General features: G+C 39.8%; 1 protein-coding gene across 1 annotated transcript in view; it reads left to right on the top strand.

The window, feature by feature from the left end:
• Nucleotides 1–17,408, top strand: part of LOC134936128 (complement C3-like) — a 613,812-nt gene that overhangs the window by 463,320 nt on the left and 133,084 nt on the right. The window contains exon 25 of the mRNA XM_063931045.1: nucleotides 16,243–16,318. Coding sequence (XP_063787115.1) covers nucleotides 16,243–16,318 — 76 coding nt within the window. The remainder of the gene's footprint in view (nucleotides 1–16,242; nucleotides 16,319–17,408) is intronic.

Here is a 17,408-nt window from a genome sequence, read left to right as displayed (position 1 = left end):
TTCAACAGCAATACTACATAGCCTTTTACTTTTTTTGAAACAAATTAAACAGCATTTAGAAAATTCTAATTTATATTATACAACACTGCATAGTGAATAGTTTTAGAAATGACCCTGGATTTTTTATTGTCTTTGCATTGTCTTAATTTAAGCTTTGTAACTGTAAAGGCCAAAACAAATTACATATTTAAAATAAGGGCATGTTCTTGCTTTATTGCTGTAAATACAAATTGGGACATGTTCAGACATGATTCATATATGCATACATATATATGTGCAAAACAAGCTGTACTTTTACATTCTCATGTTTTTTTTTATTATTATAATTTTTTTTCAAACATATGTAGAAACATAGCGTATTTGGTTTTAAATTTAAGTAAAATAATTGCGGTTGCTGATGGCAATAAAAATAATAATAATAAAAGAACATGCATCAGAAATTTATTCATAGTTTCAGAAATAAAGCAACATTTGGCGCAGAGAAAAAAAAAATTTTTTTTACCTTACACATCCACAGTTGTTAAAACACACGTCAGTGCAACAGAAGAAAATTGCACTTTTTCTTGCAAACTTAGTGGGTTTTTGTAATGCTCACTACAGCAGCCATTTTATCTGCTCTGCCAATATTGATTAGAATTCAGCCTTTCCATTATCTAGGAACTAATGACCTCAATGAGCCATGAGGCACTACATGCATATGTGGTATAACTAGTTAACAAATTGATGGACCGAATATTAGTTCCACACACACTATAGCTACCACCACGGTGCAAGTGACAAGTGTACATAATGTTTGGTCTGATTATATTTAGAGTTTGTCTTGTATTTTTGGGAGACACCTAAAGGGCCATGTTATTAGTCCTTAAAAAATGAACAGAAGGACCAAATTATGGTAATTAAATAACTTGTTATGTGAATATTTAGACTTTGGCTTGGCCATACTGTACATTCAGTGGCATGTAAAAGTGGGAGTGACGGGGAACCTGTCAGTGTAATATCAACGGTTGTATTGTTTTGTGAAGCTGATCTCTCCCAGAATTTTTAAAGGATTAATAACTGAAGCTTTATGTGTATGTGCAGTATTTCACGTGTTATACTGTACATCTATATTAAGTATGTCTGAGGTTTACATTATGCAAATATGATATATTAATATCCAATTTCCATTATTCCCCAGATTGCATTTATTATTGAATAGATGTTGCCATAATTACAGGCTTTCTGCTGTGTTTGTACATCTTCATTTTTGTTTCCCATAGCAATAGAACATGTGATGTTATGGGCAGGAGCCCATATTATTCCCGGGGGGTAGGGCAGGTTGGATAAGGATGGGTACTGTCTTTGGTCTGCATGCTGGTGCTAATAATAATAATATTCCATTTTATACAAGGGTAAACTGTTCCCTTACCCAGAGGGTTGGTGTCCCCGTCCTCCACTAGGCTGGAGAATAGGCTGCTGGTAGAACACACTTATTATTTAGTGTCTCAATGCAGAGGAATGGCGCAGTCTAGGTATTATTCAGGCATCTTAGCATTCCCCTATTTACTTTCAAAAATTTTTATAAAAATAATAAACAATTAAGTGTAAAATTAAATAGTTGTTGTCTACACAGGGCCGTGGTATCTGCAGCTTCCACACACCTCTGTGGTTTAGCCTTCTGGGATCTTCCATGTAAATAGAACCATTTGAATTTGCTACCAGTATTAGCATTGGAAGCTCTGAAAAAAATAACAGTTGTCGCAGTAACGGGCTTACCTATAAATCTGGCATTGGAAAGGTATAGCTGGTGAAATGTAGTTTATAGGGGTTGTTTTCTAATCCTACCCTTTCAGATTTCATACGGCATTAGTTGTTTATCTGAATGGGCAGAATATTATTTCTTGTTATACAAGGCAGTGGGTCTGTTTAATGATATAATCCCTCCCTGGTGAGGTTGCTGGGAAAGGGGTAGAGTTTAACAAGGATATGCTTTGCAATTGACATCACGTGCCTCCTGAATACACAATGCCTCATGAAAATGTTACAGTGGATGCTGAAAGTTCAGTTTTTACTTTCTAAGGAGTGCAAATGTTTTTTCCTTTTTTATTTCAGGCATTCAGTTATGGAGAGCTTTGCTGAGGAATTTTTTCTTTTCTTAATTTTTATTATTACCAAATGCTTTTAATGAAATAGTGTAATCTGTCGGCCTTGTCAGCATGTCATTAAATTATTCTACAACGGTCCTTTCTGGGAATATAGGTGAACCTATAAAGACAAATAGATCACTTTTTTCCATTATTATAAAACACAAGTCAAGTTAACCTATAAACACCTGTGAATTACATCTGCATGTTGTCCATTGTAATTGTTGATGTCTGGTTGATATAACGGCCACCATCATATATAGTTATGGATGTTTTCTCTTACGTCCCAGAGGATGCTGGGGTCCACATTTGTACCATGGGGCATAGGCGGGTCCACCAGGAGCCATTGGCACTTTAAGAGTTTGAGAGTGTGGGCTGGCTCCTCCCTCTATGCCCCTCCTACCAGACTCAGTTTAGAAAATGTGCCCAGAGGAGCCGGTCACAGCTAGGGGAGCTATACAAAGCTTCTTTAGTAAAGTTTTATTTTTAGAGTTTATTATTTTACAGGGAGGCTGCTGGCAACAGCCTCCCTGCTTTGTGGGACTAAGGGGGGAGTAGGTTCCACCCTGCGGGATCTGAGCCACTCTCCGCAGACAAGACACTGAGCTCCTGAGGGGATAGATTGATCCCCGCCACAGGGGATAGCTCACCCCAGCAGCATGCCGCCACCCCCTTACAGAGCTGAAGATCAGTGGCGAGTGAGTCACCAACCCTTTACATTAAAAGTGCTGTGTGTGGGTTGGCTCCAATCTATGTGTCTCTCTTGCCATTCTTGGGGATGAAACTCTGTCCTCCCGTGTGTGTGTGTGTGTGTGTGTGTGTGTGTGTGTGTGTGTGTGTGGAGTGTCTGTGGTCTCCATTAAGCAATGTCTAGGGACTCTGTGTCATATGCTGCAGAGCATATGTCCTCTCATGATGATCCCATTCCTTGTAATCAGGATTGCACTGGTTTAGCACAGATACCAACAAGGGAGCCTGAGTGGTTATCCTCTATCAAATCTATGATTTCTCAGATTTCAAATAGGGTTGCACAAAATGAGTCTGCAACTCAGGCTTTACAGAACTCTATGGCAGTCTGGCCCAGTTCTGGTACCCCCCGCTGATTATTCTCATAAACGTGCTCTTGCGCAGATCATGCAGGATGATATAGATACCAATTCTGACACTGCAGACGTTGACGGGGATGTATTGCGGGGGGGCAGTATCTATTGCTAAATGGGTGCAGTTGATGATTGAGGCTATTAGAGATGTGTTGAATATTGCTGATACAACACCCGAGCAGGTTGAGGAGGCTTACTTCCCCGAAAACAAGAAAGCCTCGCTAACCTTCCCTGTGTCAAAGGAATTAAATGCTATTTTTTGAAAAGGCTTGTGAAAACCCGGATAAAAAATGAAAGATTCCTAAAAGGGTTCTGGTGGAATTTCCTTTCCAGGTAGAGGATAGGAAAAAATGGGAAAACCCGCCTATTGTTGACGCGTCTTTATCCACACTCTCAAAAAAGGTGGTTTTACCTGTTCCAGGATCTACCACCTTGAAAGAGCCGGCTGATCGTAAAATTGATAATACGCTTCTGGGGCAATACTACGTCCCACTATTGCCAGTGCTTGGATTGCCAAAGCTATAGTAAAGTGGTCAGGCACGTTACTTGAAGACTTGGAAACTATGGAGAAATGTGATGTTGAATTGTTTTTATGTAACATTCAGGATTCTGCAGCATTTCTGTTAGAATCCATGAAAGACCTGTGTTCCATGGCTGTGGGAATTTCTTCCATGTCTATATCAGCTCGTTGAGGACTGTGGTTGCGCCAGTGGTCTGCCGATGTGGAATCCAGGAGAAGTGTGGAGACCTTACCCTACACAGGTCAGGCTCTCTTTGGGGAAGCATTAGATGCGTGGATCTCCATGGCTACGGCTGGTAAGTCTCCTTTTCTTCCCTCAGCTACACCTGCTCCAAAGAAACCCTTTTCTTCAGCTACGTCACAGCCCTTTCTGCCTACTAAGCCTAGAAAGGCTAAGCCGTCCAACACCTTCTTTTGGGGAGGTCGGCCCAAGTCCAAGAAACCTGCGGCTGCAGGTTCCCAGGAGCAGAATCCTGCTTCAGGTACACCAAAGTCCTCCACATGATGGTGGACTGCATACCCCAGAGGTGGGGCCGGTGGGAGCGAGACTCAGGCATTTCAGTCACGTTTGGGTATCATGCGGCCCGGACCCCTGGGTGCAAGATATTGTGTCTCAGGGGTACAGGCTGGAATTTCAAAATCTCCCTCACCGATTTTTCAAATAAGGCTTGCCAGCTCTGCTGGCAGACAGGACTGTCCTGCAAGAAGCCGTCCAGAAGTTAGTGGATGCACAGGTCATTGTGCCAGTACCACCTCATATGCAAAACATAGGTTACTATTTGAACCTTTTCGTGGTACCAAAAGCGGATGGTTCAGTGAGGCCCATTCTCAAATTGAACTCCTTCAGAAAGGGGTTTAGTGATTTTAAGTTCAAATTGAGTCTCTAAGGGCAGTGATATCAGGTCTGGAGGAGGGGGAATTCCTGGTATCCCTGGATATGAAGGATGCGTACCTCCACATTCCGATTTGGCTGCCGCATCAAGCTTATCTTTGATTCGCACTCTTGGACTGTCATTTCAGTTCCAGGCCTACCATTCGGCCTCTCCACAGCACCGAGGGTATTCACCAAGGTATTGGCAGAAATTATGTTTCTCCCCCGCAGACAGGGGGTGAACATAATTCCATATCTGTATGATCTGCTGATAAAGGCATTGTCCAAGGAGAAGCTGTTACGGTCCATATCTCTCATGACACAGCTTCTCAGTGAACCTGGTTGGATCCTGAATCTTCCAAAATCACATTTGGAACTAACCAGGAGGTTATCTTTTCTGGGAATGATCCTCAACACGGAAGTGCAGAGGGTGTTTCTTCCAGAGGAAAAAGCGTTGGTGATACAAACAATGGTCCGGGATGTCCTGAAGCAAACTCGGGTGTCGGTTCATCAGTGCATTCGCCTTCTGGTGAAAATGGTGGCCTCTTACGAGGCTTTGCAGTACGGTAGGTTTCAAGCTCGGTGCTTCCAACTGGATCTCCTGGACAAGTGGATGGGATCCCATCTACACATGCACCAGAGAATACGTCTGTTGCCAAAGGCCAGGATTTCACTCCTTTGGTGGCTGCAATTACCTCACCTACTGGAGTGCCGCAGGTTCGGGATTCAGGACAGGATCCTTCTAACCACGGATGCAAGTCTCCTGGGCTGGTGCACAGTCACTCAAGGGGAAACCTTCCAAGGAAGGCAGTCAAGTCTGGAAGTCAGCCTGCCGATAAACATTCTGGAACTAAGAGCCGTCTACAACTGTGTTCTCCAAGTGGCCCATCTTCTGAGAAATCAGGCCGATGAAGTACAGTCAGACAATGTGACAACAGTGGCTTACATAAACCGACAGGGCGGTACGAAGAGCAGAGCTGCAATATCAGAGGTAACAAGAATCCTTTTCTGGGCAGAAAAGCTCACGTTGGCGCTGTCCGCAATCTCCATTCCGGGAGTACACAACTTGGAAGCGGACTTCCTCAGCAGACACAATCTCCATCCAGATGAGTGGGGTCTCCATCCGGAGGTGTTCAAGGAGGTAACAGATCTTTGGGGCATACCCCAGACCAACATGATAGCCTCTCGTCTCAACAAGAAGCTTCGGCGGTATTGTTCCAGGTTGAGGGACCCACAAGCAGTGGCGGTGGACGCCCTAGGGACTCCGTTGGTGTTCCAGTCAGTGTACGTGTTTCCTCCACTTCCACTTATCCCAAGAGATCTAAAGCTCATAAGGAGAACAAGGGTTCAAGCGATCCTCATTGCTCCAGACTGGCCAGGAAGGGCATGGTACATGGATCTTCTGGATCTACTGCAGCAGGGGCCGTTCGCCTATCAAGACTTACTGTGGCTACGTTTGATGGTATGGAGGTTGAATGCCTGATACTAGCTTGAAAGGGCATTCCAAACAAGGTTATTCCTACCCTGATACAGGCTAGGAAAGGAGTAACGTCTAAACATTACCATCGAATTTGGAAAAAATATGTATCTTGGTGTGAGTCCAAGAAATTTCCTGCGGTGGAGTTTCAACTGGGATGGTTTCTCCTCTACCTCCAAGCCAGTGTGGATATGGTCCTGTGGTTGGGATCTGTGATGGTCCAGATTTCTGCCCTATCCATTTTCTTCCAGTAACCATTGGCTGCCCTCCCTGAGGTTCAGACGTTTTTGAAGGGAGTTCTGCACATCCAACCTCCCTTTGTATCACCTACAGCGCCTTTGAACCTTAACGAGGTGTTGCAGTTCCTCCAGTCGGACTGGTTCGCTTCCGAAGGTGGTGTCGGCATTTCATATCAACCAACCTATTTTGGTGCCAGTGGCTACTGACTCCTCAATTTCAGTCCTTGGATGTTGTAAGGGCTCTGAAAATCTACAGATGGGTCCACATGTATCTTGACAGTTCATCGGATTAACTGAGACTGGCCAGTCGGACTTAATCCCCTCCTTTAATGACTTAATCCCCTGCTGTATTGTATTCTGTTTTGTATTGCAGCTAAGAACAATAGATGAAGGCTAATAATGATAATAAGTCATGTTGTGACTAGGCACAGAAAACTAGTCAAGATAACGGTGGACCCATCTGTATGTGAAGAGGACTGCTCATCACAGAAAATCTGACTCTCTGTTTGTCCTGTATGATCCCAAGAAAACTGGGTGTCCTGCTTCTAAGTAGATGATCTCTCACTGGATCAGGTTCTCTATCCAGCATGCGTATTCTATGGCAGGATTGCCGTGTCCTACCACTGTCAAAACCCACTCTACTCGTAAGGTGGTGTATTCCTGGGCGGCTGCCCGGGGTGTCTTGGCATTACAACTTTGCCGAGCTGCAACTTGGTCTGGGTCATACACGTTTGCAAAGTTCAACAAGTTTGATACTTTGGCCTCTGATGATCTGAAGTTCAGTAAATCAGTTCTGCAGGAGCCTCCGCGCTCTCCCTCCAATTCTAGGAGCTTTAGTACATGGTACTAATGTGGACCCCAGCATCCTCTAGGACGTAAGAGAAAATAGGATTTTGGTTTCCTACCGTAGTCTGTAGAGGATGCTGGGCGCCCACCCAGCGCTTCGTTTTCCTGCTATCATTATTGGTTCAGTACAACTTCGTTTTAGTTGAGTACTGCATTGTTACTTGGTAAGTAATGTTTCAGCGGTTGCTGAGTTTTCAAGCTAAGTTAGCTTGATGTGCCTTGTATGTGTGAGCTGGTATGAATCTCGCCACTATCTGTGTTAAATCCTTCTCTCAAAGATGTCCGTCTCCTCGGGCAGAGTTTCTAGACTGAGTCTGGAAGGAAGGGCATAGAGGGAGGAGCCAGCCCACACTCTCAAATTCTTAAAGTGCCAATGGCTCCTGGTAGACCCGTCGATACCCCATGGTACTAATGTGGACCCCAGCATCCTCTACAGACTACGAGAAAAGGATTTACCGGTAGGTAACAAAAATCCTATTATAAGTCACTTTGGATCTCCATCCTGCCCTCTTATTGACTATTATTCAGCGCTAAGAGAAAAGGTATCAGCACTCTGATAACTTAAGGCTGTGTACAAACGGCGTGATGCAACATACAGCCCGACATTGACCGAGTCCTATGCTGTAGAGAAACCAGACATTGCTTGTCAAAGTGCTCTATCTATGCATTGCATGGTATCGGGCAGATCGAATGCTAGAGCATCTTTAATTGGCGTGCTGTTTCCTAGGTAACAAAAAAAATGCTTTGTACAGGCTGCACATTGATAGATTCATACACATATAAGACATGCAACAGTAAACATACATGTGTAATGCTTCATTTAAGCTTTTTCTTCTACTGCAACACCACTTTTGGAGTTTTTGTAAATTAGGAGGTAGCTTGTCGGGGTCAGTCACTAGACACGTATTGGACATCTTGCATGTATGCAATCTAATTTTATAAAATGTTTTAACTTTGCTTTCACAGTCTACAGGTGATATATTATCATACTGCCGCAGCAAAGCCCAGTATTATTACTAAATGCAAAAATTAAGAGATTTGATAGGCCCTCTACAATATATATCCTTTGATAACAATTGTAAGAAAAGTTTACTATTTCCAGGCGGAGAACATGGATTTAACATCTGTAAAAGTTGGTGCAAGATTTACAGTTGTTTCCACTCTGGACAAGGCTTAAAATTCTTATTTTCTAAATGTTTGAAATTATTTCACTGATTTTGTCCTGTATCCAGAACTAGTTAAAAGAATTAAAAAATACTACAAGAAAAAAGGTACTCCTAAGCGTCCTACTGAGTACCAGCAGATCTGGGCCTTAGTAATTATTACCCTCCCAATTCCCCTCCTGTTGGCGCCACTGCTCATACTGTGTCCCACTGAGTGCCATCAGAAACAGCATTGCTGTAACTATTCCTGTCATTTCCAATAGTGGTTAAATAGATTTGAATCTGTGTTTCCCCATGGATATCAACATGCTGTATGTAGGGTTAATATTATTTATAGTACATTAATTGACAGTTATTAATTTATGATTATTTGTATATGTACATCTACTGTCATTTATAGATGATAAATCCATGTTCTCCGCCTGGAAATAGTAAACTTTTTTTACAATTGTTGCTGAATAAAAGTCAATGAGATGGCAGGATGGAGATCCAAAGTGACTTCTAACATCCATAACTATGTATGATGGCCAAAGTGACTTCTAACATCCATAACTATGTATGATGGTGGCCGTTATATCGACCAGACATCAACAATTACAATGGATAACATGCAGATATAATTCACAAGAGTTTATAGGTTAACTTGACTTGTGTATTATAATAGTGGTAAAAGTGATCTATTTGTCTTAATAGGTTTATCTATATTCCCAGAAAGGACCATTGTAGAATAATTTAATGACATGCTGACAAGGCCAACAGATTACACTATTTCATAAAAAGCATTTGGTAATAATAAAAATTAAAAAAGAAAAAATTCCTCAGCAAAACCAGAAAAACCACTAATGCCGTATGAAATCTGATAAGGTAGGATTATTCATTTATTATCTATTACCAGTTATTTATATACAGATGGGTCCATGTTTATCTTGACCTTTAATAGGATTAACTGAGACTGGCCAATCTTGACTTAATCCCCTGCTGTAATGACTTAATCTTCTGATGTATTGTTCTCTGTATTGTATTGCAGCTGAGAATAATAGATGTAAGGTTTATTATTTATTTATTTATTTATTTATTAACAGTTTCTTATATAGCGCAGCAAATTCCGTTGCGCTTTACAATTTGAAATAACAATTACAAACTGGGTGATAACAGTCATAGAGGTAGGAAGGCCCTGCTCGCAAGCTTACAATCTATAGGCATATGTACATAAGGAAAGGTGCTATCTATTGCATAGAATGAGAAGACATGTGTGGACTGTACAGAGTGGATGTAATTTGATAGCAAGGTTTATGAAAGTTATGTGGGCGGTTCAGGAATTTGATACGCTTGCCTAAAGAGGTGAGTTTTGAGGGAACGCTTGAAGGTTTGGAGACTAGAGGAGAGTCTTAGGTTTATGCTAATAAATCATGTTGTGCCTTGCGCAGAAAACTAGTCAAGATATCCGTGGACCCATCTGTAGTGCACACATATTCCGCAGTGCTTTAAAGAGAATATTTGCCCATTCACATCAGTCCTTGCCCCAGTGGAGCTTACAATCACATGTACACACAGACACATTCACTAGGGTTAATTTTTGTTGGGAGCGAATTAACCTACCAGTATATTTTTGGATTGTGGGAGGAAACCGGAGAACCCTGAGGAAACCCACGCTAGTACGGGGAGAATATACAAACTCCACACAGTTAGGGCCATGGTAGGAATCAAACCCATGACCTCAGTGCTGTGAGGCAGTAAGGCTAACCATTACACCATCCGTACTGCCCACTATAAACTACATGTCACCAGCTATACCTTTCCAATGCCAGATTAATATATGTAAGCCTGTTACTGCAACAACTGTTATTTTTTTTCGGGCTTCCAATGCTAATACTGGTAGCAAATTCAAATGGTTCTATTAACTTGGAAGATCCCAGAAGGCTAAACCACAGTGGTGTGTAAGAGTTGCAGATACCACGGCCCTGTGTAGACAACAACTATTTCAATTTACACCTAATTGTTTATTATTTTTGTTAAGTGTTTTGAAAGTAAATAGGGGAATGCTAAGATGCCTGAATAATACCTAGACTGCGCCATTCCTCTGCATTGAGACACTCAATAATAAGTGTGTTCTACCAGCAGCCTATTCTCCAGCCTAGTGGAGGACGGGGACACCAACCCTCTGGGTAAGGGAACAGTTTACCCTTGTATAGAATGGAATATTATTATTATTAGCACCAGCATGCAGACCAAAGACAGTACCCGTCCTTATCCAACCTGCCCTACCCCCCGGGAATAATATGGGCTCCTGCCCATAACATCACATGTTCTATTGCTATGAGAAACAAAAATGAAGATGTACAAACACAGCAGAAAGCCTGTAATTATGGCAACATCTATTCAATAATAAATGCAATCTGGGGAATAATGGAATTGGATATTAATATATCATATTGGCATAATGTAAACCTCAGACATACTCAATATAGATTACAGTATAACACGTGAAATACTGCACATACACATAAAGCTTCAGTTATTAATCCTTTAAAAATCCTGGGAGAGATCAGCTTCACAAAACAATACAACCGTTGATATTACACTGACAGGTTCCCCATCACTCCTACTTTTACATGCCACTGAGTGTACAGTATGGCCAAGCCAAAGTCTAAATATTCACATAACAAGTTATTTAATTACCATAATTTGGTCCTTCTGTTCATTTTTTAAGGACTAATAACATGGCCCTTTAGGTGTCTCCCAAAAATACAAGACAAACTCTAAATATAATCAGACCAAACATTATGTACACTTGTCACTTGCACCGTGGTGGTAGGGTAGCTATAGTGTCTGTTGAACTAATATTCAGACCATCAATTTGTTAACTAGTTGTACTACATATGCATGTAGTGCCTCATGGCTCATTGAGGTTATTAGGTCCTAGATAATGGAAAGGCTGAATTCTTATCAATATTGGCAGAGCAGATAAAATGGCTGCTGTAGTGAGCATTAAAAAAACACCAAGTTTGCAAGAAAAAGTGCAATTTTCTTCTGTTGCACTGACGTGTGTTTTAACAACTGTGGATGTGTAAGGTAAAAAGAATGTTCCTTTATTTCTGAAACTATGAATAATTTTCTGATGCATATTCTTTTATCATTATTTTTATTGCCGTCAGCAACCGCAAATATTTTACTTAAATTTAAAACCAAATACGCTGTTTCTACATATGTTTGCAAAAAAAAACAATAAAAAAAAAAAAACATGAGAATGTAAAAGTACAGCTTGTTTTGCACATATTTATGTATGCATATATGAATCATGTCTGAACATGTCCCAATTTGTTTTTACAGCAACAAAGCAAGAACATGCCCTTATTTTAAATATGTAATTTGTTTTGGCTTTTACATTTACAAAGCTTAAATTAAGACAATGCAAAGACAATAAAAAAATCCAGGGTCATTTCTAAAAATATTCACTATGCAGTGTTGTATAATATAAATTAGAATTTTCTAAATGCTGTTTAATTTGTTTTAAAAAAAGAAAAGGGCTATGTAGTATTGCTGTTGAATATTCCGCATGGGCTTTAAAATCTTATGAATGTTAGCAAGATAATAGTTAACATCTGTTTTTAGTCAAATAACGTGACTATTGTGAAATTTGCACAATTGCATTACTTGCATTGCCTCACATGTGAAGACATCCATTCATTCTAATAGCCTACCGTGTACTTTAACAACTGGGAATGTGTAAGAGTTATATTTCTCTGTACCCTACTGATCATACCTATTTATATTTTTATTGCTCCCCCACCCCCATCCCCTGTGAAACCACTCTCATTCATACTGCGCTCTGTAACATACTGGGACATTTCAAAACGAGTATGAATTGCTAGTACACAGAAAAGTTTCTGCATGCAGCTGGCTACTTTTGTACTACTATTATTTACATGGTTTCATTGTTAATATTACATTCCCTTGTGGTTTACACAAACAATATTTTAGAAGATTGATATAAGGGGAAAAAAGACAATCTGATTTTCAAGTGCTGACAGGTATGTTTATTGCTTACAGATAACATATGTTAAATACAAAATTTAGCTAATGAGATCATTTCATTCTATATTCAAGTTCTTCTAATTAAACTAAATGTGTTTTAGTAACTGGGAAAGCTGTCAAAGGACTTTGCAGTACATAGTATTCTTGAGAATCCCTTAGTGGCTGAAATCAGCTCTACTCCAATCCCTAATATAGTGGGAATGTTTTTTTCTGACAATTTACAAGTTCAAAGAATGTTGCTAATCAGAATTGCTGAAGTAACTGGAAAAAATATGCAATCTTTGTCTTGTAAGATTATTTTGTGCCAGCAGTCAATGTACTTTTAAAAACTTGAAAACAATATACACAAGGACTCCTGGACTAAGGATTAATTTTGATATCAAACTTGATGCTGAAAGTCCTTATCTGAAGCAACACATGTCTTGTAAGCAGTTTTTGTTAAATCAGACATGGCTAATTAAAAAATATATATATATATAAACTTTAGATTGTTTATATAAAGTTTAAATTAAATGTATAACATTTATATTGGCTAATTAAAAAACACGCAAAAATAAAAAATCTAAACTTTATAATAAGTTTATATAAAGTATATAATAAATGTGTTACGTGTATATAAACTTTATATTAATTTTATATAAACTTAATATAACATTTTTATAAAGTAGGCGGAGCAACTGTCATATTGAGAGTGATATTATGTATGTGTATACACAGCGTGTCTGTCAATATACATTGAAATAACTTTAAAACATGGGGTGGGGAACCTTCAGACCTCCAGCTGTTGTTGAACTACACATACCAGCATGCCCTGCAACAGTTTTGCTTTATTGTTGGTGTATGCATTTTAATATATATATTTACTAAGCAGGGATAACCATATTCCACCAATTTACCAAAAGGTAAGAAACCCTCTAAATGGTATGTTTTAATCGTTATAAACAGAAACTAATATTTGGCCCAACATTTTGTTAACCAGTTATGCCACAGAGGCATGTAGTGCCTCATGTTTCATTGAGGTCATTTGTTCCTAGATAACAGAAAGGCAGAATTCTTATCAATATTGGCAAAGCAGAGATAATGGCCGATACAGCGAGCATCCAAAAGGTACTAATAATAAAGAAAATGTAATAAGCTTTAGAAAAACAATAAGTTTGCAAGAAAATATCTTGAAAAGACTCTGAACTGCAGTCTTTAAACCTTATTAAAAAATGGCCCCAATCATGGGGGAAGATGCAATTTAACAGAAACATTTGTCAAAGCAGCGCAGCAACACTAGCCACATGGATTGAGAGTGGAGCTAAAAGGCAACGTTTCTATTTAGTGGGAAAAAAAATTAAAATAAAAAATAAATAACAATCAATGTGATAAACAATGCTTTATTCTAAAATTTGGCATGTTTTTAAGGTTTTTCTACAATTACTGAAATCCTGAAAGGGTTGCATGATGCTGTAAGCATTTTGATGTATGTTCAGTAAGCTGGGATAACACTGTGCCGGGATAACCCAGTTCAAACCAATTTACCAAAAGGGTTACAACAGAGCAACCTTCTAAATATATTTTATTAGTAATATACAGTAACTAATAATCACCCCATCAATTTGTTATAAACAGTAACTAATATTAACCCCATCAATTTGTTAACTAGTTATGCCACAGAGGTATGTAGTGGCTCATGGCTCTTGAAGCCATCATTTTTATTTGTTGGGTAAACTTTGGTAGAAAAGTCGAACAATAATTTTGTCATTTTCATAATAAATACATTATATTTTTCATTCAAACAAACACATATTAGACATGAAAATGTAAAAACACACTTTTGTTTTGCACCGCATGCATTTGTATTAACTAGAAAAAAATATAGGAACCATGGCCCTCATTCCGAGTTGATCGGTCGCAAGGCGAATTTAGCAGAGTTACACACGCTAAGCCGCCGCCTACTGGGAGTGAATCTTAGCTTCTTAAAATTGCGACCGATGTATTCGCAATATTGCGATTACTAACTACTTAGCAGTTTCAGAGTAGCTCCAGACTTACTCTGCCTGTGCGATCAGTTCAGTGCTTGTCGTTCCTGGTTGACGTCACAAACACACCCAGCGTTCGCCCAGGCACTCCCACCGTTTCTCCGGCCACTCCTGCGTTTTTTCCGGAAACGGTAGCGTTTTCAGCCACACGCCCCTGAAACGCCGTGTTTCCGCCCAGTAACACCCATTTCCTGTCAATCACATTACGATCGCCGGAGCGAAGAAAAAGCCGTGAGTAAAAATACTTTCTTCATAGTAAAGTTACTTGGCGCAGTCGCAGTGCGAACTTTGCGCATGCGTACTAAGCGGATTTTCACTGCGATGCGATGAAAAAGAACGAGCGAACAACTCGGAATGAGGGCCCATGTTTTAATCAAATTACACATTTTATAAAAAACTGGCAATATACTACATACTTCTAGAAAAAAAAAATCTACATGTGGTTTCACACAATGAGAGCTTTATGGTATAAATTTCATATATTGACCACTACACTCACAAAGACAGATAGATTACTTTGCTAATTAGGTGTCCATCTATTTTAAAATGCTCAAATAGCCTCAGGTCCTAAACCAGGAAACTGACACCCTGCCCACATCAAAGTGTTATCAAAGGGGGCAGATTGACATGTCAAAATCAATTAGTTTGATAAAAAGTTGTACTATATCTACTTAGTTTCCCCCCTTTGGCTTCCAAACTGCTGGTGGCCGGTCCTCCTCTTCTATAGTAAGTCTGTCCTTTCTCCCTTGCAATAGGAGCCAAATGCTCTAGGAAATTAAAAACCGGCAGCCAAGTTAATGCTGATGGTTAATGGTTTGTATAGACACCAAGATTATTGCACCAAAATGATACTTTAATGTTACTGTAATTGCGCTAGTGCTCACTTAACAGCCCCAAAGCGACTATGATAAGAAAAAGGTACAACAAAAGAAGGTTTCTGGTAACCCAGTCCTCTTGCCAGGCAGTGGCTGACCAAGAACCCTCCAGATACGTGTCACATCCAGATGCACCCACCACATCAATGAATCCCTTCTGTAAAACCTCTCAACAAAAATTGTGCTACACTCGACAGTGGGCTTCTAACCAATTACTAAGGCAGCCACTTATACCAAAGAAGGAACATTACTTAGAACCCACAGCACTGGTGTTCAAAGGACCGGGCACTGCAACGGGCAATTCAGGACAATCTCACACTGGGTTGAGACAAAGGTGACTGTCCGTCGGAAGTAAGCTGCTAGAGCAATTCTAACTGAGTACACATTTAAGCAGTCAATGGCTAAGCCATGCCCCCCACAGCAGTCACGACACACCCTATCATTTGACTCAAACCCCTCATTACCTCCCAGCAATGCTCATTGGCTATCACATCTGAAAGTTGCATATCAAAAGATATGCAGCATGTCTATATTCTCTGTGCAAATTCAGCTGTAACTAAATACGAAATGCTATGTTACAGTGTTTTCTAGGAAACACTGTAATGTACCATTTCATATGCATATACAGCCGCTGACGCACACAGAATATGGGCATGCCTCGTATCATTTTTTTTAGCAGAGTCTGCTTGTGCATCCTTTTCTCACCATTTGCGAATAAGATGCACTTTAATGTTAAAAAGTTGCACATACAGATGCTCTGCGCTACCCAGGCACGGCACGGCATGGCGTGACGAGAAGGACTGTTTAACCGGGGAGGCTAGATGTACAGTAAGTGGACACATCTGTAACTACTGCATGTGTAATAGTATGTGCTGCACACCTCCATTTACTTTCAGTTTGAAATTGTTTAATGTATAAAGTTTCTAATTATTCTACATTGTAATTAAATAACTTTTGACTTTTAAACAGGTGTAGATGGCCAAATGGCATATCGTAAACCAGACTCTTCATATGGTATTTGGATAGGCACACCATCCAGCACATGGTAATATAGACCTCTACCGTCACTGTATAATGTTCATTACTGTAATATCTTTCTTTAACATTAAACTCAGCTTGCATTAGTCTGTATCATTCATTCCCTTTAATCCTGGTTGAACCCATTCCCAGCTCTTTCATACAACTCTGAGTAAAGATGTGATACATGAAGGCGCTAACCTGTTGCTACAGATGGAGCCAGGCTCATCTAGGATTCTCTGCTGTGCCAAGGTGCACCAAGGTTTATTAGCATAAGCTTTTCATCTATTGTTCTCAGATGCAATACAATACAGAGAGAACAATACAGCAGGGGATTAAGTCCAATCGCATTGGCTCAATTAATCCTATAAAAGGCAAAGATGAGGAGGGCTCCATCTGTATATCAGAGATGTAGAAAACTGATATATGCCATATGAGGGTAAATACATATATTTTATGAATATTAAATGATTAGCTTACTGAAATCGTTGTCTGGAAGCTATTGATTTAATATTCATTAAATATATATTTTTACCCTCATATGGCATATATCATTTTTCTATATCTCTGATATAGCAACAGGTTAGCGCCTTCATGTATCACACTTCTACACATATTTTGAGCTACTCATGGGATAACCCTATTGATACAGTCAGGCCTGCACTTACCTGAATTGTGCCCAGGAGGTATATCATTGTGCCCAGGAGGTATATCATTCTAGCATCTTTCATACACCTGTCTGCTTTATTTGCTACTTTCTTATATTCAGCTCATACCCTGCTCATGCTGAGTCTTCTCTGTGGCTTGTAGGGGCATTTATCCACAGAAATGGCATGTCGTTCTGGCGATAATAAATGATGATATTTGCCGTGTATGATTTATTGTGGCAATCTGTTTTCCCATGCGTTTCCCTATTTGTTTTACCATCTGTTTATCCTAACTCCCATTTCTCCTCAAAGGGTCTTCTCCTTTGCTCATTGTAATTCTTCCTATTCCTCCTTACTCTATCACTTTTCTCTGTGTACTTTCATCTCACTAACATTATACTTCATAATTTTATGGTTGACCATAAATGGCTCTACCATCCATGGTTAGTGGTATTGTACCATTGGAAAGAA

This window comes from Pseudophryne corroboree, chromosome 6 (assembly GCF_028390025.1).
Source record: "Pseudophryne corroboree isolate aPseCor3 chromosome 6, aPseCor3.hap2, whole genome shotgun sequence".
Classification (NCBI taxonomy): domain Eukaryota; kingdom Metazoa; phylum Chordata; class Amphibia; order Anura; family Myobatrachidae; genus Pseudophryne; species Pseudophryne corroboree.
This window is presented reverse-complemented; position numbering and strand designations above follow the sequence as displayed.